Source organism: Trachinotus anak, unplaced genomic scaffold (genome assembly GCF_046630095.1).
Source record: "Trachinotus anak isolate AG129_WGS33_773 ecotype Australia unplaced genomic scaffold, CSIRO_AGI_Tana_v1 ptg000025l, whole genome shotgun sequence".
NCBI lineage: Eukaryota > Metazoa > Chordata > Actinopteri > Carangiformes > Carangidae > Trachinotus > Trachinotus anak.
Window position 1 is genome coordinate 4,585,621 of NW_027273876.1, and position 27,307 is coordinate 4,612,927.

Consider the following 27,307-nt stretch of genomic DNA (forward strand, 5'->3'; position numbering starts at 1 on the left):
AGTGGATTCCCACCGACAGAGATTAATTTTTGTCATTACTTCCGGTAACAGACACAGTCACTGATTTCACAAAAAGTACTGATCTGATTTTCACCAAGAAGCTGTTCAATTTTGGAACAGATGGTTTCCTATGAGTTTGAGTTTTTTTCTATGAAGTCTGGTGTATGTTGTTTGACCTTGGTCTTAGCAGGGGTTGGGTCCTGAGTGCTCCTCTAGTCTCTTCTAAATTATAAGAATGACCCTCAGTCGAGTGCATACCTCTGTGAAGGCCAAACAATCCCACAAGTCTGTCAGATCCAGGATAAAATCTGGATCTGCACCAAATTGTATAAACTTATAGAGATTAACACCAAAAATACTGTATGTCTGATTTTCTACATCAAGCTCCATATGTTATTTCCTGAGAAATTGATGAAAATGTCTAAATAAAATAAAATGCCTCATCCCATAATGTTAAGGAGCATGTTCCTGATTTATTTCCTTTATAGAGTAATTTGTCTCATAGGTCTCTTCATGTCTATGTTCCAGATGGAGGATATTCTGAGGACAACTGCAGTTATCAGGATGTTTTAAACTACCTGCACCTGACCAAAAACAATGAGCTGTTCTCCATGACCCGGCCTGTGAAAAACTACAATCGCCCAACAGAGGTGTACCTGGAAGTTCTGCTCTATGCCATTCTAGACGTGGTGAGTGATTAATGTTGGATCTGTTTAGGTTTGTGGACGTAACAGGTTGACCATTAGAAATCAGATACTTTATTCAGGTGAGCTTGCTACTGACCCTTAGCTTGCTAACTAAGCTTGTTAGCCTACTGCCAACTGATTGTTAGCAAGCTTGTTTCAGAAAACAAAGTTTATTTTGATTATTTAGAGCTCATAGTTTATAGGATTAAACATTTTTCTCTTACTGTGTTCAAAACCATGAACAGTTGAATCGTGAATTCAGTTAGAATCAGAGGCTGAGATAGCGGTGACTGCTAGGTTTGGCTAGCTGGCTGGATTAGCTTAGTGGGCCTTATTCCTTTAAATTAGGTTTTAAGTACCTTATTTTGTGTGAGATTTAACAAACTCAGTATGTTGGTTTATTAAAAATTATGTTTTGTTAGAGATAAACACAGAAAAAATGTTTAAATCTAGTTTTAGCTGTGGTTAGCTGTGGCTACCTCACCAGCTAACTTTTCTTTTCTTAACTGTATAGTTGGCTGTCTCTGGTTTTTAGCCAAGTAAAACCACACATTTTACTGATTTCACAGAAGTATTACCAAATAAAATTGATTTTAGATATTCTCAACCCAGCACATATGATTATCTATCACAGTTTTGTTGTGATAGATAATCATATGTGCTGGGTTTGGCTGCGCTGACATATTTTCTGCCTGGAAAGATTTTCAAACATGTTTATTTATGTACAGGTTGAGAAAGACCAACAATTCATTCCTTATGTCTGGACAGACATGGTGAGTAATGAGATTTCTTTTCTCAAAGCACTTTAAATTTGTGTCCCTCTTTCTCACTGTCCATTTTCCTTTAATGTTTTCAAATGTTAATGTTGTTTTCCTGTGTAGTGGTGGCACAATGAATACATTTCCTGGGATCCAAACCAATTCTGTGGAATTGATAATGTTTCTCTTCCCACTGAGATTCTGTGGAAGCCGGATATCACTATTGAAGAAATGTAAGTGAACGTAAGATTTCACAGATTCAAAGACACTTCAGACAGTAATGGAAAATAAGGCATTGTGTTTGTGATTAGATAGGATATGACACAATAGCTGAAACATTTGGATGTTAAAACACCACTCCCCATTTCATGGCTCAATGGGCAAGTTAATACATTTTTGTATTATTGAATTGTCATTATGTGCATTTCCATCCAGTTGTTTTCATGCACATCATCAATTTGAGTGGAAATACAGGATGTTAAAAAAATATTGCATTGAAACAAATGTAATGCTCATCTGAGGTGACAAAGCAATCCCTGACCTCAAGTTACCTTACATAAAAACTGATTTACACAATAATTTCCATGCAATTAACATACAGATTTTAAATAAAATACAGCGCTTGCATTGTCTATTGGTGCATCTCTTGATTTTGAAGCTTCCTGAATCAATTACCATCACATGTGTTTCTGTGTTCATGTGTTTTCCTACAGAAGAGAGAGGGACAAAGCACCTCCGAGTCCTTTTCTCACTATCAACAGCACAGGTTACGTTGAAGTCCAGAACGACCAGGTGCTGGTCAGCTCCTGCAGGATGCACATTTATAATTTCCCCTTCGACACACAGAGCTGCAACCTCTCCTTCAAGTCTATTATACACAGTGGTGAGAGTTTATTGTTGCTATATATTGTCTACAAACACAAACCTACAGCACAGAGAAGTGTGCAGAGTGAATCTGTCCCTCTCATAGATTCAGTTAAATTCACTGTGATCCTGACAGCCAGTTAGCTACCTGGGGACGGGTACTGGCCAAGCTATCGATCAAGCTTTCACCAGCTCACCATTCAGTCATTAACCGCCTGTTTTAACCAGTTACAGTTATTTAATCTCTCACCTCAGCCAAGGACATTCGGCTCCATCCTATCGACAACTCTTCAGAGGCCACAGAGTGGACCCGGGAGGTGATGCTGACCCAGTACGAGTGGCTGTTCATCAACATGATGGTCACCCTGAAAAATGCCACTGATTTATTCGACCAAGACATCATCGTTTTCACTGTGCGTATAAATAGAGACAGACGTACTCTGATAGAAACTAAGTCACTTTATTGATGTAAAGATTGAGAGATTTTGAGAGATTTGGTAACATTTTGGCAGGAAATATTTTACTTTTACTATATTTATCTGATAGCTGTGTTTTTTAAATATGAACATGTGATGAACATAGAAATACTGCAAATATCTACGTAATCCTTTTTTTCTGTGAGTAAACGTTTGACTTGTTTTCTACTGCAGCATGGACCTTTTACTTAATGACTCAATTGTTCCCTTTAACACTGCAGTGATGAGCAGATTACATTGTTTTTATTTTGCAGTTTTTTCAGTTGCGTTACTTATGTTCAAGATAAAGTTTATCAGCCACCTGAACCTTAAACATAATTTATTTAACAGATCAACATGCAGAGGAGGTCAGTCCTCTACATCGTCAACTTCATACTACCCATCCTGTTCTTCTTGTGTCTGGACTTGGCCTCCTTCCTGATCTCAGACAGAGGAGGCGAGAAGCTGAGCTTCAAGGTCACAGTGCTGCTTGCTGTCACCGTGATGCAGCTCATTCTGAATGAAATCCTGCCGGCATCATCAAACAGAATTCCACTTATAGGTAAGGATGCCTCTTGTCTTTATTGGACTGAACTTCCTATGAGCAGTAACAGCACATATACTGACTCAATGAACTTCTCCCTTCAGCGCTGTACTGCATCGGGATGTTTGCTCTGATGCTGCTCAGCCTCCTGGAGACGATATTTATCATGTATCTGTTAGAGAAAGACTCTGCATCCCAAGACAACGAGACAGACAGAGACCAGAGTCCGAGTGAGGACTGTAACAAACTTGGCAATGCTGATTTCCTCAAATGTCACGGAGGTGAGTCCAGGACCCAGTTGCACCAGCTGTTCATAAAAACAAAACATTTCATACCTAATAACGCCCACTTGTAACTGGTGCAGAGCTGATTACACCAACTGACAAAACTAGCCTGTGTCAGTAAGTAATACAAGTAGCTAATCTGGAATATCAACAATCTGAACTGACCTGACGTGACCTCATTGCCAAGCTGTTTAATAATGATGTGAACGGGGAAGAATTTAAATATCTGCAATTACAAAACATCATCCCGACTTGTTAATTGTATTACTTTGAATTTGGTATAAAAAACTGTCTTTTCAGATTTGCACAAACAGACTCAGTGTGTGTGCATCTATGACGAAGCTGGTGAGACTCCGTCTGACCTGCTGTCTGTGGCCAAAGAGGTTAGAGTTGGATCGTACTTCATCCTCATCACAATGGACACAAGATGTTACATCTAATCTAACAGCTGTTTGAATCAATAACTAAACCTCTTTTGTATCAGAACAAGCTGATGGAGGAGCACCACACCTTGGAGAAGGTGCCAGACGAGCTGAAGGAGGTGGAGAAAACACTGACTCTGCTCCTCAGCGGCAGGAAGGAAGAGTCGAAGCCCGGCTACTGGACCAGAGTGGCTAAAAGAGTCGACAGAGTTTTCTTTATTTTCTATCTCACACTGGTCGGTGTGTTTTTATCTTTCATCTTTTCAAAATGGAGAAATTAATAGAGATGATCATTGCTACATGATGAAAACATGAATGAGTAACTAATTACACTCAGAGATAATTAACCTTAAATTTTCTTTAATTTCCCCTGTCTTTTTTTTAAGCTTTATACGTACCTGGTTTGCACGTGTTTGCAGGAAACAGCTCGGACAGCCGTGCTTGCTCCACTACCTACTCGGCTTTTGTGTGTTACTACAGTAACTTCCAGTAATCCCCATAAATATAAAAATATTATTACAACCTTATACTGCACTGCGCTCTGAGCACTTAACAGTGATTTTCTTTTTCATATCTTTATCTGCGGGAAGATGCATACATACAATTATGTGCTGATAAAAGCCACATCCTGGTTTTAGCAAAGCTGGTGATGTAATGTGTATTACGATTATTCGGATCTTCTGTATATTACAGCTCCTGAAGGCTTGTTGTTTTCATGCTTTACTCAGTTCTACATTGAACACATGCACAGTGTGAACATATGACTGGTCTTATAAAATCCTAGTGCATGTTTTTGCAGCATAACATGAAAAATGTATCACGCATGCTATCATACCTGTCCAGATTCTTGCATGAAATTTTGTGTTTTATTCAGAGGAGGTGCAGTTCAGCAGAATTAATGTCTGCTGTTTGCTTTTATTCATTTATTGAATACGAGCTCTGTGATCTGTTGTGTGGACTCGCTTCGAAGATGTATCAGACTTTTTGTATTGTGCAAATAAACAACACAAATATACATAATATATTCATATATATAAAACAGTAATCACACTTCCGAGACCACACGTTCGATATGAACCCACTAGCAGGTGAACTAGGAGAAGTTTGATGTAATAGTTAGACGTGATGTCGTCCCAAAGCCAATTTGGCGTTCTGGTGTTAAATTGTATGTAGGTAAATTACCCAGATATTTATTAGAGCTACGAAGAAATGCAATTTCTGACGCTGATCCATGTTGCATAGGATGCTGTATTCATGGATGTATCATCCCTGGCCACAGTCCAGAAAGCAGGACCTTCTTCCTGTGTTTATTTTCCTGCTCCTGTCAGACAACTGTTCACAGTGTGATTAGAAAATGCTGTGAGAGCCGTAAACAAACTCCCGTTCACCTCCATTGTTTGCAGAACCCATGAGAGCTAATGACAAATTGAGTGAGTGGGAAAGTGGTCTCAAACAGTTTCCCTTTCTTCTCTGCTGCTTGGATTATTTAACTTAATCAGAGTGCACAAAGTGAAGAACGTAATCAGAAGCAAATGTGTCTCGCTCTATTTCAGTTAGAAATTAATGTGAAGCAAATCTTGGTGTGACTGTATCGTAATTGTGCAAGTAAATGATCAACAAGGGACAAATAAAGTTTCTTGAATTGAATGTGACTGGTTGCAAACACGTTCACATCAACACAACATTTTGTGTCTGAGCAGTGTGGAAAAAAATGAACAGCACAGGTGAAAGACAGATTGAGTAAAAGAGAAAAGATGGAGTTTAGAGGGAATGCATTATTAAGAGAAACGATCATGGAGGAAATAACACTTACAAGTAAGTAACAGTTTAATTGTTTAAAACAAACATACCAGCATGTCTTCACTCCTAATGTTTCAGTTACCCTTCCCGAAGTGATCTGACGTTTAAAAGACTAATAAATGGCATCAGTGTTTAATCATGATATAATATGGAGGAAAGCAGCTGATGTGTTTGCACTGAATTTACTATTTTTTTTTTTTACTATATTTTCTTTTCTGTCAGGTGGATATACCTCCAGTTCAGAGCTGCCAGAGCTTCAGGATGATCCACACAAGTCCAGGTACAAAACAAACACTTGAACAGGAAGTGCACAGAAGTCCTGTAGCCTTAATTATGGAAGTGAAATTGACTTAGTCTTGAAATTATGTTAACAGGCCTGGCCCTGAGCTCCTGGCCATGATTTGACAAAAACACATTTGAAAAAATATAGGAGATGGATCTCAAAGGGAGGGCCCTATTTAAACTGAAATGACAGCAAAAATGCAGACATTTAAAAGTCATTACTCGACTGATGAGATAAAATCCCGCAGTCCTGCCGACGTCCATCTCATAATGGCCTCTCTGTGTCTGCACTCACTGTATATTACCGCAGATATCTGTGAGCTGGTGTTTTTCATGGTTTGATAATAAATTCAGAGGCAGTGGATTCCCACCCACAGTGATTAATGTTTGTAATTCAATATAAATTACAAGTAATTAAGAACATACGCAATAAGTTTGAAGTCTAGACAAACACCAAGGCTCTGAATACTGGCAGGAGAGTCTCAGGTGGTACTGATTACTGATGTGGTTCCCGACTGTGTACTTTTCGCCTGGATGTGTGGGATTTCTGTCCAAAAAGTCTTTCTGAACTCACTTTTACCATTAAACAGTCATTACAGCCCATTTTTGTCTCCACCAGGAGCATTACCGCCTCTTGTTCTTCCCCTAAAAGACCACTGAGAGATGCTGTGATGGCTGCTGTGGGAGTGACTACCATCTCCGGATGGCTATTAGAGTAATCGGATTTGAAAAAAAAAAACCACAACATAAAGGTTTGGTCATTCGCTTTGTCCGGCCCTCTTCCAGTATGAGGCAGCGGTGTTATAATAGACTTGATGACATTTCCAAACAATACAGAGAGGACAGGGATACATATTTACCGTACAGATGTCTCGCACAGGTGTCGCAGTCAGGATGCTTGCTGGTTTCCTCTTCCTGCTCTTCCTCACAGGTAAGCTTGTGCAGCCTTCAGCATGATACATGCAGGTGGAGACTAAACTTATTTCTCTTAAACTGCTGCTTTGCTTCAAGGGTGTTGTCTCCTATTTGTCATTTGCATGCGTCTACTTTGTGTTTACTGTGGAGGAAATAACCTGTGTGAAGCTCTCAGTGTGAATCTGACCCATACTTAAATGTAAAAACACATTTTAATGACATTTTCAAAAATATAGCAACAGCATCATTGCATTTTTTTTTCCCCCTTTTGAGACGAATTTGTCTCATAGTGAATGTGTCTTCATGTTTTTGCTTCAGATGGGATGTACTCTGAGGACAACTGCAGTTATCAGGATGTTTTAACCTACCTGAACCTGACCAAAAACAGTGAGCAGTACACCATGACCCGCCCTGTTAAAAACTACAAACGTCCAACGCGGGTGTACCTGGAGGTTCTGCTCTATGCCATTCTGGACGTGGTGAGTGATTAAAGCTTTTTTCATTACTGTTTCTATTGACTAGGAGATTTGTGCCAAAAGAGATTGAACCTATTGTGTCCTGCAACCAAATTTTAAATGACACATGCACAAATTTATCAAACGGACCCAATAAAATCTGATGATGTTTCTCTTATAACATCCTAAAGAAATTATGGTGCAGCAATAATGCTTAAAAATATACATTTAATGTTCTCTGTCTGAGGATAAAAACCCACTAACTGGGACTTCTGAGGCTCACTAATTAACATGACTCACAAATTTGTGCAGTTGACCAAAAACAAGCCGTCTTGACAGCACTGACGTCCGAGGGAAGCAACAGCTGGAGAGCACAACTGTACTGAGTATTTGGGGTTCTTAAGTGCAAGGTGCAGCACAACTGTCAGGCAGGTCACATTCACATGTGCATAAACAAACCTCTGTGGTATTCTTTGGTGTATGAGCTGCAGTTTGGCAGATATGGGAAGAGCTGTTGTGCCGAGAAGAATCTGTGGGACAGTTGATAGCAGCAGCAGCCGAAATGAGTGGAGTATGGGTCTGTAAAAGAAAATAAACAAAAAAATCATTTTTGCTCAGCACTACTTGAGAGTCTAAACTGGAGAAAGCTGTGGTAGATCTTAGGCTTTGTGTCTGGTTTTATTGCAGACATGACAATCTATCTGTTGAAATGATGATGTGTTTGACGCACGTTGTGGAATCTAGAAGTTCAGCGTCTGTAAATGCCTATAAATCACATGTGACACGAGCATCTTGACAGAAAAGACCTGTTAACAGTCATTTTGGCATCATACCAGCAATATTACACAAAACTGACACCTTCCACTCTAGTTTCTATGTCAAGGCTGAATCTGAATATGTGAACGGACATGAAAAAATATAAATATATATATTTTTAAATCATTTTAGCAGCTGCATGTGGAGACAGTGGTGTTTTAGAGACATTTTCTGTCAAAAATAAATCAAAATGATTCTGCAGCAGATCAGCAACTGTAGCCACGACGCATGAGCATGACGACGCTCATACGATATTTGGTTTCTGGTGCGAGAGAGAGAAAACATCAAGTTTCATCATAGCAAGAAGAAGACTGTTTTCTGCTCTCTCACAGGCTGCTTCACTGATGGATTTTAAGACTTTTTATGCCTCCACGCCACCAAACAGCCAGAGCCGGATATAGCTGCGTATTTTTTTGTGTTGTCCATCCTCCCCATCCTCGTGAACACAATATCTCAGTAACGCCTTGAAGGAGCTAATTCAGATTTAGACTGAAGGGTGAACTGATAGAAAGTTTGGCAGTCAAAGGTCAAGGTCACATGTGGTGACATCACAAAACGTGGTTTTGGTTCCCTCATCCCTGAGTTGATTTTTTTGAATGGGTTTTTAGATTGATGTCTGTGGTCAATACAAGCGCAGGACATCCAAACATTTTATTCTGTGATATAAAACATGTCAATCAGTACCACTCTAAAAAAAACGGTTGCTAACCAGTAGTCTAAAAGAGATTACAGAGGTTGTTGGACAACAGTCTACTCACCAGTGCAACTTGTGTTTACATTCACAAACTCCTACTCTTGCAAACTACTTACTTTCTAAGAGGAAAAGCTTATGTAGAAGAAGTAAACACACCAAATCAAACTACAAGTTGGAGGCTTAGTGGTGATAACATGGAAGTAATGCGACTGTGGTGTAGTTTGTTTATCAGCCATTATTAGCTTTTTATTTCTAGCAATTGGATTCAAATGCATAAAAGATAAAAGTGGTGTTTATTTTTGAAGATTATCTTGCTGAACATTTCTATCGCAATTTTTTTTTTGTTTCCACGGTTGGCTTACAAAAACACGTCATCCCTGCAGCACTCAGACGTGACATAAATTGCCAAAGAGATGTTAATTAACCCGCCTTTGCTGGGGTGTTGTACAAATGATTTTTGATTGATTTCTTGCTTTAACTGTGTAGTTGTCTCTCTGGTTTTTAGTCAAGCCAAATCACAAAGGTTACATGTTGATTTCACAAATATTCCCAGACAAAAATCTAGTTTAGATATTCTCTAAAATGCCTCTCAGTGTCTTAATGTTACTTTGTGTGTTGTAATGAGGAGGTCTGTGCTCTCTGAGTGCTCGTTTAGGTTTTAAATAATGGACTGACTGATGTTAATTGAATCATAAGATGTATATGAACTCCTGATGCTTATGAACACATTGTTGGAAATACCGCTTCTGCGTGTTTGATCTTTTTAAATATAGTTTTTCTGACTGGACAGATTTTTAGTCATATTTCTGTCTTCACAGGTTGAGAAGGACCAAAAATTCATTCCTTATGTTTGGACTGTCATGGTGAGTTCGGCCACGTTTGATTTTTTTATTTTTGTGAAAGCCCTTTTAATTCATGTTATTTTTCTGTTTTTTTGGGGGGTTTTGCCTGTTTTCTCTGTAGAGGTGGCACAATGAATACATTTCCTGGGATCCAAATCAGTTTTGTGGAATTGATAATGTTTCTCTTCCCACTGAGACTTTGTGGAAGCCGGATATCACTATTGAGGAAATGTAAGTAGTCCGTCTGTATTTACGCACATCGTCAATTTGCACATTGAAGAAACCTGAGTGGAAACGTTACAGTGATTTACACGCAACACGGATTCGTGCGTGAGTGTTTCTGTGTTCACGTCTCCATGTGTTTTCATACAGGACAGAGAAGGACAAAGCACCTCCAAGTCCTTATCTCACTATCAACGATAAAGGTGACGTTGAAGTCCAGAACGACCAGGTGCTGGTCAGCACCTGCAGGATGCACATTTATAATTTCCCCTTCGACATACAGAGCTGCAACCTCTCCTTCAAGTCTATTATACACACTGGTGAGAGCGTGACAAACTGTATTAACAGGAGTTCATGACTTTATTGTTACATCACATATCTTGTCTCCAAACACAAACGCTCCCTCACACAGATACGACCTGTTGCACCACTAATTGTACATATAGTGTAACAGTTTATGGGACTATTGTGGCTCAAAGCAGCTGATATAACAGATTATCATTTATATCACCATCATTTATATTAGACTGAAAACTTTTTTTTGTGCATGTTGTAAAAAAACAACAAAGACATTTTACACATCATGCAAAAACAAATATTGTTACAATGCAAATGAATTGGATATATAACCCAGCCCGACTTTTCACCGCTACCTTTCGTGTCAATATAGCAACCTGTGCAGTATCTTTTTTTGTTTTGTTTTGTTTGTTAAATATTTGTGTCTGTGATTCGTTTGTGACTTGCCTCTTCTGGCCGTGCAGTCAGTCAAACTTCAGCTAGCTCGCTGTTTTCCCGCCACAACACCTCCATTCCTTCTTCGTTATCTAAACCTAACACTTTCCTCTTCTCCCACCACAGCCAAGGACATCCGGCTCCAGCCGAGTGACAACTCTTCCGAGGCCACAGAGTGGTCTCGGGAGGTGATGCGGACCCAGTACGAGTGGCTGTTCATCAACATGACAGTCACTTCCTACAACGCCAGCGATTTATTCGACCAAGACATCATCGTTTACACTGTGGGTATGAATAGAAACAGATGTACTCTGATAGAAACTAACGCCTTTATTTAAGAACAGATTTAGATAGTTGCACTTGAGTATTTCCATTATGAAAGTTTTGAAAGATTTGGTGACATTTTGAAGGGAAATACTGAACCTGAACTACAGTGTATTTATCTGATAGCTGTATTTTCCAGATGAAACCCTCCACTTCCTGCTCTGTCCATCACCCTTTACTCATTTCTTTCCTGTTTTCTTCCTTCTGTTCCTCCTTCAATTCTTCTTATTTTGTTCCTTATTCTACTAAATATAATAATCCACCCCAGTTATTTTTATTTTTTATTTTTCCTAAGACTGCATTTTACTGCGCTTTTTACTTGAGTAAACATTTGACTTGTTTTCTACTGTCACATGCTGCTTTTATTTAAAGGGATACTCTAAGTAATTTGATGTTGGGTTGTGTGCAGTACTTAGAGTCCTATCAGTTAAATGTACTTTTTATTTTGAAGAGTTTCACTGCCTTATCCTCTGTAAAGCTGCCCTTTCCTTTGCAACTACATTTTCATTATTAAAGGGCTGTTTGATGATGAGATAAGGAACTGAAAATTAAAAAAAAAAATTGAAATTATTATTATTATTTTTTTTAAAGCATACACTACATTTTTTAAGTGGCTAAAACATGTTTTTCCGCTGTCCCGTCCACAGTGGGTCGCTCAGCTTCTGTGCTGGTACTTGTGTCTATTTTTCCAAGGTGGTAGTGCACCAATCTGAATGTAGTGCAGGTTATCACCACGTATACACAACCTCACGTCAAATAACCCAAACTATCACTTTAACAACTCACTTGCTCCTGTAGTCATGAGAAGGTGACTTTGTTGTTACCACAGTTTTTCAGTTCAGGTTTATCAGCCATCTGAACCTTCAACATCATTTAACAGATCAACATGAAGAGGAGGTCAACCCTCTACATCGTCAACTTCATACTACCCGTCCTGTTCTTCTTGTGTCTGGACTTGGCCTCCTTCCTGATCTCAGACAGCGGGGGCGAGAAGCTGAGCTTCAAGGTCACAGTGCTGCTTGCTGTCACTGTGTTACAACTTATTCTGAATGAAATCCTCCCTTCCTCATCAAACAGAATTCCACTTATCGGTAAGGACGCGTCTTGTCTTTATTGGACTGAACTTCCTATGAGCAGAAACAGCACATATACTGGCTCAGTGTTTAGTTATTTGTCCACATTAATGAACTTCTCTCTTCAGCGGTCTACTGCATCGGGATGTTTGCTCTGATGCTGCTCAGCCTTGTGGAGACGATTTTCGTCATGTATCTGTTAGAGAAAGACTCTGCATCCCAAGACAACGAGACAGACCGGAGTCCGAGTGAGGACTTTAACAAGCAGGGCAATGCTGATTTCCTCAAATGTCACGGAGGTGAGTCCAGGATGTTGTCCAGCTGTTCATAAACTCAAAATAAAATAATAAAATAAAAATAATTAGAAAACATTTTATACCTAATAACTCTTCCTTGTAACTGTTGGAGAGCTGAATAAACCTACTGGCAAAACCAGCCTGTTTCTATAAGTAAACTAATGTGGAAAATGGTCAACAATTTGAATTGACCTGACTTGACCTCATTGACAAACTCTTTAATCATGAAAATAGTAACAGGGAAGAACTTTAATACCTTAAACTACAAAATGTCATGCCACTAACTTTAATTCCCTTATTTTTATTTAATGGGTGGAAAACATGGACTGGACTTGATAATATGATAAAGCAAAAAATTTGGTGCAAAATATGGCAGTGAGAGACAACAAAAAGAAAAACTGTTGCCCTGTGAAACCAATTTGTAATTTTTCAAATTATCAAACTTAGAAGCTTCTCACTGTTACAGAGAAAACAAATGTCCAGTAGTAAAAGATATTAGGCAAATAAACCTGCACTCCTAACAAAATACAGATTTGTTTATGTATATCAGACATTGAACCAACATCACACTGTTCTGTGTTAAGTAATTCTTAAATAGCACAGGATTATTAGTGTTTCTCTCAACATTGGCGTCTGCAGCCATTTTCATCTCAGCAGCTCGTTCTGTTGTACTTCCTGTAAGACCACAGGTACCGCTCCAAGACAGAGAAACTACGCCCCCTGATGTATGAAATCAACACCCATGACAGGACCACTGCCACAGGGAATTTACATCATAGTGGTTTTAATTTTCTATTGGTACCGTATATATTTTTGCTTTTACCACCTGGTTGCACAGGGTTGGCTGGAAGGACTTCACACAAACCTTTAGCCAACCCAGAGGTACTGAAGCTAAAACTTAAATTTCTTTTCCTGTTGTGATGTATAATTTTTTTAAAAATTATTAATACATAATATAATGTCTTTTCAGATTTGCACAAACAGACTCAGTGTGCGTGCATCTATGGCGAAGCTGGTGGGACTCCGTCTGACCTGCTGTCTGTGGCCAAAGAGGTTAGAGTTGGATCGTACTTCATCCTCATCACAATGGACACAAGATGTTAAATGTCAAATCTAACAGCTGTTACAATCAATAATTGTATAAACAAGTCTTATAAACCTCTTTTGTAGCAGAACAGCAACAAGCTGATGGAGGAGCACCACACCTTGGAGAAGGTCTCAGACGAGCTGAAGGAGGTGGAGAAAACACTGACTCTGCTCCTCAGCAGCAGGAAGGAAGAGTCCAGGTCCTGCCACTGGACCAGAGTGGCTAAAAGAGTCAACAGAGTTTTCTTTATTTTCTATGTCACAGTGGTCAGTGTGTTTTTAATTTTCATTTTTATTAAATGGAGCAATGCATAGAGATGATCGTTGCTACGTAATGAAAACGACTGAGTAACTATTTCAGTCCAGGTTCATGTGGCTCACCTGTGGTCACAGCAGGTGTGTTTTATTGCCACTGTTATATTTGAAATGACAAGTATTGACGAGTATGGCCAAGTCACAGCTAATTCAAAAGATGTACAGAACCTGTTTCCATAAACCCATTCAAATCACATCATTTTTAACCATTGTGGTTGAAGCAGTAACGTCACTGTTCCATCACAAGGTGAATTTCCATTAAACTGTGTAATGTGCAAATCTGAAATTGGGATCTTCAAAATGAGTAAAAGAAATAAGTGAATTTCTGCAAAACTGTCAAAAAATGTAAACACTTACATGAGGTGGTTTTTCAGACTATTCAACAAAGCAATATTTTGCAAAAGTGAAGTGGAGACTGTTTTTTTTTTTGAAGTCATGGCACCAGCTGAATCAAGCCCCAGGGAGCCAGCTCCGACTGAGAGGAGCCTGTTGGAAATCTGCTGTCTTCTCAAGAGGAGAAAACTCAGCTTAATTTGCATAACATCACTTAATGGAAACACAGCTTTTCTAAATATTGCTTCTATTTTGCACAAAACTGTAATGGAAACTCCGCTATAGACAGATGGTCACACCAGTGACTGTCACACAGCAGCCGCCTACACATCAAGAGCCACAGACTTTAAAAAAACAGAAGATTCGCTTTTCTGCTCAAGTCTCTTCCTCATTTAACTAACAAACATGACGAATGAGCCACCAAACAACTGGGGAAAAGCACTGTTAGTGTCAAACTGCAGACCAGATAACACTTAGCTCCTCAGCTGCACAACACTGAACAGCAGAAAAATGTCCCTACAGATGCTGATTACTCAGCCCCCCCCGGCCCCCAAATCTCTGACACACTATGGACAACAGCTCTGTTTGTGCCCCGAGCACTTAACTGTGGTTTTTGCTTTTCACATCTTGCTCATAAAAGCCTTGTTTACCCACATCCTGGTGTTGTTGTTCATCTATGTTCAGTTCTGTATTTTACAGCTCCTGATGGGCTGTTTGCATGTTTTACTCTGTTCTACGCTGAACACATATGCACAGTAGCAACTTGTAAAATTATAGTATCATACATGTCGAGAGTCATGCATGAATTTTTTGAAGATATATATATTTTTTTGATATTTATATCCAGTTGTGTTTCCTTCTGAGGTGGTGCAATTCAGTGCAGTTCATGTCTGCTGTGGCTTCAGCCTCCATCACGTCATGTGTCATATACTTAGTTCTTCTGAATCACTGATCTGAGATCTGTTCTGTGGACTGGTTTTGTATGTAACATGTATCCGACTCTGTATTGTACAAATAAACAATACAAATATACGACCGTTACAGGTTTAGGTCATAGATTTTCAAATGATGATTGCTACACTTTGAGCTATATCTCTTGTATGAAAAGTGCTCTATAAATAAAGTTTATTATTATTATTATTGTGACATGAGCTGCAGATGTGTATTCAGTATTCTTCTAAAACACAAAACACAATGTCTACAGAGCAACAGATGCTCCACTTGAACATCTCACCTGTAGCAGGAATTACCACAGTTTGACAGGTGTTTATGTGTCTTTGTGTCTGTGGACAGATTTTGCAAGATGCAGCCACAAAACTTTATAGGTGTGTAGTTGAGATGAAAATGAAGGGTGAGTTTGAAAGTTGGTGTGGTCCGACCCATGGGTACTGAGCACTCAGGAGCCAGAGCTGTTGATGGGAACTGTTGCGGCTGGTGTGATCCCATCACAAGATGGTCTCTAGTTCTGGAGAGAAGGATTTTTCACAATCTGGCAACCCAAAAGTTGTTCTTATTAATGCTTAAAACTCATGTATTGTATAAAGCATTAATAAATAAAGCACTGAGCATTAATAAAGGGATTAATTACATCTTATAAACCCTTTATAAATGGGACTTTATCAGAAAGTGGTACTGGAAAATCCAGTCTACAAGCTTGATTCTGTGTGACAATGAAAACAAGCTGTAAAGTGCATTTGGTTTGACAGAACAATTCTTCTTCCCACAGAGTGGGAGTTTTCAGTGGTTCCATGTGTTTCCTGTATTTGGTGTTTAAACTGTTAGATTACTGAGATTTAAAAAAAATCAAGGGTTGGCCTTTTATTTGCCCAGCCCTCTTCCAGTGTGAGGAAGTGGTATTTTTACTGCAATGTACAGTTCCTAGTAAGCACAGAGAGGACAGGGATGGACATTCGCTAGAACACACCTTTCACAGACGTTGGATTCACTGGTCCTGAACTCATGATACCTGTCGGCTTCTTCCTGCTCCTCCTCACAGGTAAGGTTTCTGAGTGAAGTTTGTGACTAATCCAGACCGATGTGGGCTGAACAGAGATGCTGCTGTTGAATTTTTTTATTGCTTCATGTTGTGAATACTGTCAATCCACCTCCAGTCTCAGAGACAAAAGCCTCAGAATCTGGACAAATACAATCAGAGCTGAGTGGATCATAAGCTTTTAAGTTTATTACAGCTCATTATTTGATTAAAGGGGGACGTGTGACAGCAAAGGTCTGGGAGTGATTTTCTGAACCAGGTGTTCAAGCTGTGCTGAGTGTTGCCTGTTTGATTTTATCACCATAAATTTGGTGTTTTGTCACAGATGGATCTCAGATGAGGAGCCTAATTAGACCCAGAGGATTGTGAAAAAACATTTAGTGGTCAAGTCGCTTGTACTCCACACATCTGCCAAAATCCATCTTTGACCACACTGGATATTGTTATTGTTATTTATGAGCTGGTGTTTACTGTGGACTGATATTGAAAGACTGCTAAAATATTCATAATCCTCATTTAGACAGATGACTTTTTCTGTTAGAGGATCAACATGTAGATTTTCTGACCAGCAGAACTAAAAATAATATATTAATTACATGAACTCTAATTGAAACAGTATTTAAAGATTATTTTAAGCTCCTTTTATCACAGTAAACTGTTTGTGTTTTGTGCTGTATTTTATTCTTGATTCTTGATGTATTTTACAGACCAATCTAGGGAGGGGCACAGCAAATTAGATTAGTATATAAATGCTGTTGTATGTGGTTCATGCTCTATTCTTAATTGATAAATACTTGATAAATTCAGAAGCTGTGGATAACAAGACAAACATACAGAAAGTGCTGCTGAAGTTCAGTATTTTTCCTTATTTTTCTAATAATCATCATTTTAAACTTCATCTCTCTCTTGCTGAATGTGTCCCAATGTTTTTAGCAGTGGGTGGAGAGACTACGTGTAGTTATCAGGATGTTTTAAACTACTTGAACTTAACCAAAGACAATGAGCTGTACTCCATGACCCGGCCTGTTAAAGACCACAGGCAGCTCACTGTGGTCCACCTGGACGTTCTGCTGTACGCCATTCTAGATGTGGTGAGTGTTTAAAGCTTTAAACTTCCTGCTCATTTTTGTTTAAGTCTAATTTTGTGTTACTTAGCAGGATATCAACAACTTGCCAAATGAATCTGGGAGGAAATGAGACCATGGCCTAACAAGTGAGCCAGTCACAATAGATACTGCTGCAGTGTGGCTGTTCATAAAGCACTGGTTTTGGCTCTTGATGATTCATTTGGCTGATGATTTAAAGTGACTTTCAAGTCAGGGACAACACTAAAGCTTCAGTGCAGCAGGAGGCCTCGGTGAAAGCAGTAAATACTGAGTGAATACATTCAGTAGAACAGTCTGAACAGTTGTGATCTTTTCTTTTGTGGGTGGTGGAGGACTGAGAGAAGGTGGTGCTGCTGATCTTATCATTATAAAAAGCTATTGAGAAAGAAGATAGGAGCGACTGATAAGCCTTGATATATTAATGAGATGTGCGGGAATTGTTAGGTCATTAAGGAAAATATTAAAGTATAAGGTTTGTGTTACTCTGGTCCTTTTCTGATTGTGTTGGTGTATTTGTCAAACCAGCAAATAAAAGCATAGCTGGTATCAGGAAGAGAGTGAAAGTCCTATAATATCCTGTGTTACATCAAAACGATTCATTAGTAGTTCCTTAGTCAGCTTAAAGCAAGTGTAAAAATGAGCATTTGCCTTTTTATGAGGGGTTTTTGTTGCACTAACCGTCAGAGACTCTTCAGGGACAAGCAGTTTTTTAATGTGTGCTCATTTGCTCATATTTCTACATCAATAATGTTTTAATACCATATGACAATCTGCTATAAAATATTCCATGTAGTCTGTATGATACGAGTGCTTTCCGCTTCAGTTGAAACAGTTTTGTGATAATTTTGCTGTGATGAATCAGCTGTGTTGGTTGTGCTGCCATGTTCCCTAGCTGGAAAGATTTTCACACATATTTATTTCCTTGTTTACAGAATGAAATTGACCAGAAGTTTGTTCCTTATGTTTGGGTTTTCATGGTGAGTTTTCCCACTCAGAGAAAAACAGCACTTCAATTAATCCTCATCCTTGCTTTTCCCTATTATTTCATCTCAACTTCAGACCATGTGTCCTAAATTTCCCTTTTGTTTTCCTACGTAGCACTGGAAAAATGAACACATTTCATGGAATTCCAGTGAGTTTTGTGATATTGACCAAATTTCTATTCCCACTGGAATCTTGTGGAAGCCGGATCTCATGATTGAAGAGATGTAAGTGAATGTTCGAGCACTCACATCCACAGATCCACATATTAACACAGCAGTGATTGATCATCCCGTTACTGAGAAAACACAACAGCTGAAACATTTGGATACCAGACACACACAGATTTCACAGCAAATACCAATTACTTTTTAACTCAGTTTATGAGGCGCTTTAGCCTGATGTACTGCTGAGAGGCAGATAGAAAATGTGGGTTTCACAACTTGGCCCCTACCCTGAGTGTTTAGGGTGTTTCTAATGCTGTGCAAAATTTAACAGAATTTCAAGAAAATTGGCAAAAGAAAACTGTTCTTGTGGGTGAAACAAGATGAAACTCAAAGTCAAAGCTCAATATATAGAAAACACTATGGAAATCTAGGTTCTTGTTTCCACTGCACTTTATCACATTTTTCTTTGCACAAATTGAAAAATTTGCATAAAAACAGGTGAATGGAAACCCACTCACTGACTTATAATTTTGAAACAAGACTTCTGGAATATGCATGTGGCGTTTTAAGTAATGTAGTTTAGAAGTTCATTTCTGGCTTCAGGAGATCAGATTTGTTATTACAATACCGCAGGTGGTCACATTAATGCATCCACGATGTTCCCTCAGAGCTGGAGGCCTTTCACCCACTGCCATTAGCCTGGTTACAAAATGATCCTCTGTCTACAGTCTGGTCAAGGGATTAGTTTCTACAACTTTACATTTGTTTACAAGACATTGGCTTTTATAAATTTTCCTGCTCTTTTCAAATAAAGCTGCTGTTGATTCATATCCCCATGCTGATGTTGTCTTATATAATCCACTCTATTAGAGATATAATATATTAATAGACAGGATCTCTGTGTGTTATCATACAGGATAGAGAAGGACAAAGCGCCTCCAAGTCCCCATCTCACCATCAGCAGCTCTGGTGATGTCACTCTTCTGGACGACCGGGTGCTGGTCTGCTACTGCTGGTTGCACGTTTACAAATTCCCCTTCGACGTTCAGAGCTGCAACCTCTCGTTCAAGTCTGTCATTCACTCCAGTGAGCCAGTCGCATAAACACACACCACCACGTACAATATATTATTTTTTATGGTAACCTGCTGAGAAAACCTCGCTCTTTTATTTTCATCTCCCACCTTAGTTGACGAAATATGGCTCGATCATTTCAGCTCCTCTTCAGACGCCACAGATTGGTCTCGTGAGGTGACGCGGATCCAGAACGAGTGGATGTTCATCAGCATTACAATTTCCAACAAAACCATCGAGCCGTTTGACAACAGACAAAATGTGTTGATTTACACCGTGAGTGTTACTGGCTACAGACACGTAGAGGTGAAAAGTTCCTGTTTACTCATGTACTTTATGGAACTTGATACCAATATCTCTCTTTTATTTGTCCTCCTTTACATTTATTATCTCTGTCTTTGTCTTTTCCTTTTCCTTCCGTCCTTTTTTCCATATTTCACCCTTTCTTGATTCCTTCCTTTCTTGTCAAATCAGATCTAAAAATTATGAAAACTCCTTGTCGGTAACTCTTACGCCACACCCTTGGGTGGCTCTAAGGGGCCCACAACATGCCACCAGTGACCCGCGTCAAACCAACAAGACACTTTTAGAACAACAAAATCCACAGTTAATTTAACACAAATATATACAAATAATAGAGACACCAAAACAAGACTACAGAAAACAATCAACCAAGAAGCACAGAAACTCCAGGTTGAGAGGCCGTCAGAAGTCAAGGGACCAGGGACAACACTTTTCTACTTTATTCTACTTGAATAAAAATTTGACTTATACTTTTCCACCTGGGAATTGTTACCTTTACATGAGCAGGTTGGCGCAGACTACTGTGCAGTCTCACATGGTTTCTGCAGACTAGCTAATTGATATTTAAACATCATTTCACAGATCACCATGAAGAGGAGGTCAGTCCTCTACATCGTCAACTTCATACTACCCGTCCTGTTCTTCCTGTGTCTGGACTTTGCCTCCTTCCTGATCTCAGAAAGAGGAGGCGAGAAGCTGAGCTTCAAGGTCACAGTGCTGCTTGCTGTCACCGTGATGCAGCTCATTCTGAATGAAATCCTGCCGGCCACGTCAAACAGGATCCCACTTATAGGTAAAACTGATGAGAATGTTCTCAGTTTTGCAGCTTTGATAATAAACCAAAGAATCGGACAAATCCCATTTTTGACCTGATGATGATGCTACCTGAAACGTTTAGGGATCTCCAAAGTTAATACAATAGGAAACTCTGGGGAATATGAATGTTTGTACAAGCTTTAATCTTAGTGCATCCAATAGTTGTCCCAATATTTTGGTCCAGGACCAAAGTGGTGGAACATTCAGAGCCTTGCCTGTATTTGACTGTACTGTAGTTAATATGAAGTTGTCTTCTCTCTTCAGCGCTGTACTGCATTGGGATTTTTGCTCTGATGCTGCTCAGCCTCCTGGAGACGATTTTCGTCATGTATCTGTTAGAGAAAGACTCTGCATCCCAAGACAACGAGACAGACAGAGACGAAAGTCTGAGTGAGGACTGTGGCGACAAAGGAGGCAAAGCCAACTCCCACAGCCATGAAGGTCAGACTCACTGTAACAAAGAGGAAACACGTTTATATTTATGTGCAGGCTGCTTCCCTATAGCTGAACGTAAGTTTAAATGTAAGTCTGAGAGAAAATTACCACTGAAGCAGCTGCTGTTTTACGCTGAACGCAACTTTTTTCAGATGCAACATCTTCAGCCGAGTCGACTGTAATCAAAACGTTGTTGCAGAGTCACGTTTCACTTCATTATTTACGTAACAAGGCAGAGAAAGACACTACTAACTAAAGACAGGAAGTAAGAGACCTACACTAAACTGTCATGTGTGAACTAGCTAATATGTGATAAAAAAATTTTATAAATGATGAGTTACACCAGCTCGTGTGTAACAGCACAGGTAGCACTGGTAAAATGGTTTGTTTTGAGGTTTAGAGGATTTAATTATCACTAAACCTTATGTCTGTACCTGGCTGGTTTTTGTGAGTCTCACTAGCTTTTACTTGAAATGTAGAAGAATACAAACAGTGAATAAAAGTCACCTGAAAAGTTAGTGAAACACGATTTAAAGCTTTAATCAACCCACTGCCTTATTCTTTCACCTCTTAAAACTCATACCATAAAACATTCATACCAACAAAAGCAGAATTTGAAAACCACATAAGCATCTCTTCCAAATATTTTTTATTCAGTTTCCCTTTAAATTTTTGAATATGTGGGTGCGACGCCTCCATCAAATCCTACAACAGCTCTGTTCACAACGCATATCAGAAATATATAATAATAAAAATCAGTAAAAAAAAAAAAAAAACATTGTTTTTAGTATTTCAATAGTGTGGTTCAACACATCTTTACACAGTGTAAATGCAGAACTGATGTTTTCAGTGAGGGTGCAGATCAAACTTGATGTTTTTTATGAGGAAACATTCAGTGAGTATGAAGAAAAATAAAGTGTCACTGTGTGCCCTTCTTTTTATGTGGACAGTGCACACTAAATACAGAACCAGGCCGAATAACAGCTGATCCAGCTGTGCCGCCCTCGTCAGACACAGATGTCATTTTAGACGATGGTTCAGAGGAAGAGAAATCTAATTTCTATAAAAATGTGTTTCCTTGATTCCGCACTGCTCACATCTTTTAACATCCATCCTTGAGTCATTAAAGGAAAAGACATAAGTGAAGGAAACATGGATGCAATAAAGAAAATGGGATCTGCCATATGCTTCCTTTGAACTTAAACACAGTTGGTGCAACGGGCAACTGGTCAATTTGTTCAGAAGCAAAGAAGATATTCTGTTATTGTGAGTTCTGAATAATCTGAAGTTATACTGGTTAATTATATAAGTTTGAATATGCTGCAATCATCTTTTGTCCTTCCAGAAAAGAAGAAATGGAATCAGTGTCTGTGTGTCTGTGATGTGTCTGCTGATGAAACGCCAACTGAGCTGCTCAAGGTTTGGTTTACATGACACTTTATATGTGCAACACGTGTGAACACACACAACCTCCAACGACATAAAACACAAACGTTGGATGTTTTATCAAAGGCAAACACGAGTTAAAAGTTCTCAGTATAAAGTGCACAGAAATCTGAACGTGGAACATCACAGCTGGTGATGTTATGTGGTTTGTAACGGTGCTAATTAACCGACTGTTTCAGGTGAGCAGCAGCGAACTGACGGAGGTGTCCGCAGGCTTTGAAAAGCTCTCAGATGAACTGAGGGAGGTGGAGAAAACACTGAATCTGCTCCTCAACAGCAGGAAGGAGGAGGGAAAACCTGGCTACTGGGCCAGAAAAACTACAACAATCAACAAAGTTTTCTTCATTTGCTATGTCACAGCTGCCGCTCTGTTCTTACTCTGTATGTTCTTCATTTGGCACAATCCACATTAGTTATACTGCCACATAATGACACACGATTGAGATATAGTCCAAGTCTGAATATTAACAAGACTTATCGCACAGAGCTGCATCTTCAGAAACCTTTGCTTGTATGTGACTGGGCATACAAGCAATAATAAGCTTATAATCTGTGCTCACACCCGTAGCAGGCATTTCTAAATCCTCCGCTGAGTTTGTGTGTAAAGTCCTTCTGAAGTTCTCATTTGAAGATCTGGTTAGATGTATCTAATCCTTTAGGAGTGTTTGCATGTTTTACACATATACTGTAAATTCAGTGTTAACCTCTGACGCTGGTCTGGTTGCATGATAAAATTCTGCTGGTTTGCCATCAAGTAGTAGATTCATATGTCTTTGGTATGTAACATGCACAATGTTCAATGAATCCACAAAATATATAATATATAAAAAAATGGAGCATGTTGGTGTAAGCATAGTTTTATCATACATGCTACATATGCATGAATTTTTCTGTGTTATCAGTTTTCCACCAAATCTGCTTCTCTATGTATTAATTTTAATGGAATAACAGACTTGTCATCTGGTTCTGAAAACATGTGTCAGTCTCGATGAAGAAATAAACAATAAAAATAAAACTTGTTCTTCTGTTACTTTCTCTGTGCTTCACATTTTGTGTGTTTTGAACTGATCTGGATGGAGTTATTTATAGATATATGCAGTACTGACACTCTTTGGCCACTTTGTTAGGTACCCCTGTACAATCCAATACAACAGTATAAATAGATTGATAATGAATTTTATGATGCAGGTGATGTTCAGTTTTTTAAACCCTGTGATGAAGGTACTCATTCAGTTATATGTTTCAGCATTGAGATCATAGGTTAACTAATCCAAGAAAAGCTTAATTGAGGCAGCTGAACTCGGTTGTAGATTCATGAATATGTTTCATCTCTTGTCCAACAGGCTTCTTCAGTTCTGACTCAGATTCTCAGGTGTTTAACCTCTGTCGGGTTGTTCTCTAGGCCACTGATCATTAGTGGTTCATTAGTGCTCAAGCACTGGGCAGCACCAAGGCTAATTCATTTGCTGGCTGATTAGCAAGTTACAGAGCTAAGCTAATAAGTCAGGTGTGGAGAACGCAGACACTGATACCTGCTAATTAGTGGAAACATGAATAAAACAATACTAGAATAACTGAAAATACAGGAGCACAAACTTCCTTCTTTATTATTTTGTCCAAAATTTGCATGAAAAATCCTCCGATCTGCACCAACACCACAGACACGGCCAAGAGATCACATTAGCTGAGGTAAGGACTAGCAGACAGACAGTGACAGCACCCACCTGTCACTCAAAGCAGCCACACCCTCAATTATGCATAAGCCTTAATAAAATTTAAAGGGGTGAGTTAAACTGTGAGCAGGTTAATTCTGTTGTAAAGTTTGGCCATTTGAGGAACTGCATTTTTTCACTTCTGAGCTCATTTTTCAGCCCTGGATGCTGCCACTTGGTGTGTGAATGTGATATTTCTATGCTCTGTTTCACACGTCACACACAACGAAGACGACAGGAGCCACCAGAAGTCGATCTTGGCTAGAAGCTGTAATTTCTAATGGGGCTTCTGTGATGTTGTGTATATATATACATATATGTATTTTTTTTTAAGATATATATATACATATTTAAATCTTATTTGCTCAAGATAATATTTTGGTTACTATCTTGCAAAATAAAATCAAACAGAGAGAGATTTTTAAAAGACCTTAAGAGCTCTTCCTGATGCAGCATAAACTACTTGCACAACTCTAATCTGAGTCTTAGCCACAGTAACCAAAAACACCTATGTGGGTATATATAATATAATTATGATGCATCACTAATTAATTTTATTTTTATTTTTATTATATTCAATAAGCATTTATTTAAACTATTTAAAAAATCTTTAACTACAAATCTTCTTAGTTACGGTCCACCACTGATAAATTTAATTTGAAATTTGAAATTTGAAATTTGAAATTTGAAATTTTTGTATTTTTTGTATTTTTTGTATTTTTTGTATTTTTTGTATTTTTAATTTTTTTAATTTTTAATTTTAATTTTAATTTTAATTTTAATTTTAATTTTAATTTTAATTTTAATTAATAAGCATTTATCTAAAGTACAAGTACTGAAAAAATCTTTAAGTACGACTCTTCTTGGTTACTTTCCACCACTGATAAATTTTATTTTTATTTTGTATTTTGTATATTATATTTTGTATTTTGTATTTTGTATTTTTCATTTTTCATTTTTCATTTTTATTATATTTAATAAGCATTTATCTAAAGTACAAGTACTGAAAAAATCTTTAAGTACGACTCTTCTTAGTTACTTTCCACCACTGATTAATTTTATTTTTATTTTTTATTTTTTATTTTTTATTTTTTATTTTTTATCTTTTATCTTTTATCTTTTATTTTGTATTTTGTATTTTGTATTTTTCATTAAGTACTAATCTTCTTAGTCACTTTCCACCACTGATTATTTTTATTTTTATTTTTTATTTTTTATTTTTTATTTTTTATTTTTTATTTTTTATTTTTTATTTTTTATTTTTCATTAAGTACAAATCTTCTTAGTCACTTTCCACCACTGATTATTTTTATTTTTATTTTTTATTTTTTATTTTGTATTTTTCATTAAGTACAAATCTTCTTAGTCACTTTCCACCACTGATTATTTTTATTTTTATTTTTTATTTTTTATTTTGTATTTTTCATTAAGTACAAATCTTCTTAGTCACTTTCCACCACTGATTATTTTTATTTTTATTTTTTATTTTTTATTTTTTATTTTTTATTTTTTATTTTTTATTTTTTATTTTTTATTTTTTATTTTTTATTTTTTATTTTTCATTAAGTACAAATCTTCTTAGTCACTTTCCACCACTGATTATTTTTTATTTTTTATTTTTTATTTTTTATTTTTTATTAAGCACAGATCTTCTTAGTCACTTTCCACCACTGATTAATTTAATTATTTTTTTAAATTTTATTATGTTCAGGCATTCATATTATATTATATTCATTTTTCATTTTTCATTTTTCATTTTTCATTTTTCATTTTTCATTTTTTATTTTTATCATATTTAATAAGCATTTATCTAAAGTACAAGTACTGAAAAAATCTTTAAGTATGAATCTTCTTGGTTACTTTCCACCACTGATAAATTTTATTTTGTATTTTGTATTTTGTATATTATATTTTGTATTTTGTATTTTTCATTTTTCAATTTTCATTTTTATTATATTTAATAAGCATTTATCTAAAGTACAAGTACTGAAAAAATCTTTAAGTACGACTCTTCTTAGTTACTTTCCACCACTGATTAATTTTATTTTTTATTTTTTATTTTTTATTTTTTATTTTTTATTTTTTATTTTTTATTTTTTATTTTTTATTTTTCATTAAGTACAAATCTTCTTAGTCACTTTCCACCACTGATTATTTTTATTTTTATTTTTTATTTTTTATTTTTGTATTTTTCATTAAGTACAAATCTTCTTAGTCACTTTCCACCACTGATTTTTTTATTTTTTATTTTTTATTTTTTATTTTTTATTTTTTATTTTTTATTTTTTATTTTTTATTTTTCATTAAGTACAAATCTTCTTAGTCACTTTCCACCACTGATTATTTTTTATTTTTTATTTTTTATTTTTTATTTTTTATTAAGCACAAATCTTCTTAGTCACTTTCCACCACTGATTAATTTAATTATTTTTTAAAATTTTATTATGTTCAGGCATTCATATTATATTATATTCATTTTTCATTTTTCATTTTTCATTTTTTATTTTTATCATATTTAATAAGCATTTATCTAAAGTACAAGTACTGAAAAAATCTTTAAGTATGAATCTTCTTGGTTACTTTCCACCACTGATAAATTTTATTTTGTATTTTGTATTTTGTATATTATATTTTGTATTTTGTATTTTTCATTTTTCAATTTTCATTTTTATTATATTTAATAAGCATTTATCTAAAGTACAAGTACTGAAAAAATATTTAAGTACGACTCTTCTTAGTTACTTTCCACCACTGATTAATTTTATTTTTTATTTTTTATTTTTTATTTTTTATTTTTTATTTTTTATTTTTTATTTTTTATTTTTTATTTTTTATTTTTTATTTTTCATTAAGTACAAATCTTCTTAGTCACTTTCCACCACTGATTATTTTTATTTTTATTTTTTATTTTTTATTTTTGTATTTTTCATTAAGTACAAATCTTCTTAGTCACTTTCCACCACTGATTTTTTTATTTTTTATTTTTTATTTTTTATTTTTTATTTTTTATTTTTTATTTTTTATTTTTTATTTTTGTATTTTTCATTAAGTACAAATCTTCTTAGTCACTTTCCACC

General features: G+C 36.8%; 3 protein-coding genes across 5 annotated transcripts; all 3 read left to right on the forward strand.

The window, feature by feature from the left end:
- The first annotated feature begins 470 nt into the window (after window positions 1-470).
- On the forward strand, window positions 471-6,618 carry LOC139609141 (5-hydroxytryptamine receptor 3A-like). The gene is made up of 9 exons (XM_071463403.1): window positions 471-689; window positions 1,415-1,459; window positions 1,568-1,677; window positions 2,158-2,327; window positions 2,564-2,721; window positions 3,115-3,325; window positions 3,412-3,588; window positions 3,892-3,974; window positions 4,076-6,618. The coding sequence occupies exons 1-9, from the start codon at window positions 612-614 to the stop codon at window positions 4,292-4,294; spliced, it is 1,251 nt and encodes a 416-aa protein (XP_071319504.1). The 5' UTR covers window positions 471-611; the 3' UTR covers window positions 4,295-6,618.
- A 141-nt stretch (window positions 6,619-6,759) lies between these two features.
- On the forward strand, window positions 6,760-15,337 carry LOC139609139 (5-hydroxytryptamine receptor 3A-like). 2 transcript variants are annotated; one of them, XM_071463401.1, is made up of 10 exons: window positions 6,760-7,026; window positions 7,329-7,489; window positions 9,794-9,838; window positions 9,939-10,048; window positions 10,190-10,359; window positions 10,898-11,055; window positions 11,976-12,186; window positions 12,297-12,467; window positions 13,435-13,517; window positions 13,635-15,337. In XM_071463401.1, the coding sequence occupies exons 1-10, from the start codon at window positions 6,963-6,965 to the stop codon at window positions 13,863-13,865; spliced, it is 1,404 nt and encodes a 467-aa protein (XP_071319502.1). In that variant the 5' UTR covers window positions 6,760-6,962; the 3' UTR covers window positions 13,866-15,337. The 2 variants fall into 2 exon arrangements, with proteins under 2 accessions (XP_071319502.1, XP_071319503.1); XM_071463402.1 differs by having other exon boundaries at window positions 13,638-15,337.
- A 712-nt stretch (window positions 15,338-16,049) lies between these two features.
- On the forward strand, window positions 16,050-24,460 carry LOC139608728 (5-hydroxytryptamine receptor 3A-like). Of its 2 annotated transcripts, none has more exons than XM_071462747.1 (10): window positions 16,050-16,194; window positions 17,125-17,282; window positions 18,230-18,274; window positions 18,396-18,505; window positions 19,362-19,531; window positions 19,634-19,794; window positions 20,404-20,614; window positions 20,902-21,078; window positions 22,418-22,491; window positions 22,698-24,460. In XM_071462747.1, the coding sequence occupies exons 1-10, from the start codon at window positions 16,158-16,160 to the stop codon at window positions 22,929-22,931; spliced, it is 1,377 nt and encodes a 458-aa protein (XP_071318848.1). In that variant the 5' UTR covers window positions 16,050-16,157; the 3' UTR covers window positions 22,932-24,460. The 2 variants fall into 2 exon arrangements, with proteins under 2 accessions (XP_071318848.1, XP_071318849.1); XM_071462748.1 differs by having other exon boundaries at window positions 17,128-17,282.
- The last annotated feature ends 2,847 nt before the right edge of the window (window positions 24,461-27,307 follow it).

What these genes read in the sequence shown, in the direction of transcription:
- LOC139609141 (XM_071463403.1), top strand. Translation starts at nt 612, where the DNA reads ATGACCCGGCCTGTGAAAAACTACAATCGCCCAACAGAGGTGTACCTG. An exon ending in CTTATGTCTGGACAGACATG is followed by an intron (nt 1,460 to 1,567) that starts GTGAGTAATGAG and finishes TTTCCTGTGTAG; the next exon opens with TGGTGGCACAATGAATACAT. An exon ending in AAGACATCATCGTTTTCACT is followed by an intron (nt 2,722 to 3,114) that starts GTGCGTATAAAT and finishes TTTATTTAACAG; the next exon opens with ATCAACATGCAGAGGAGGTC.
- LOC139609139 (XM_071463401.1), top strand. Translation starts at nt 6,963, where the DNA reads ATGTCTCGCACAGGTGTCGCAGTCAGGATGCTTGCTGGTTTCCTCTTC. An exon ending in CTTATGTTTGGACTGTCATG is followed by an intron (nt 9,839 to 9,938) that starts GTGAGTTCGGCC and finishes TTTTCTCTGTAG; the next exon opens with AGGTGGCACAATGAATACAT. An exon ending in AAGACATCATCGTTTACACT is followed by an intron (nt 11,056 to 11,975) that starts GTGGGTATGAAT and finishes ATCATTTAACAG; the next exon opens with ATCAACATGAAGAGGAGGTC.
- LOC139608728 (XM_071462747.1), top strand. Translation starts at nt 16,158, where the DNA reads ATGATACCTGTCGGCTTCTTCCTGCTCCTCCTCACAG. An exon ending in TGTACGCCATTCTAGATGTG is followed by an intron (nt 17,283 to 18,229) that starts GTGAGTGTTTAA and finishes CCTTGTTTACAG; the next exon opens with AATGAAATTGACCAGAAGTT. An exon ending in CGCCAACTGAGCTGCTCAAG is followed by an intron (nt 22,492 to 22,697) that starts GTTTGGTTTACA and finishes CGACTGTTTCAG; the next exon opens with GTGAGCAGCAGCGAACTGAC.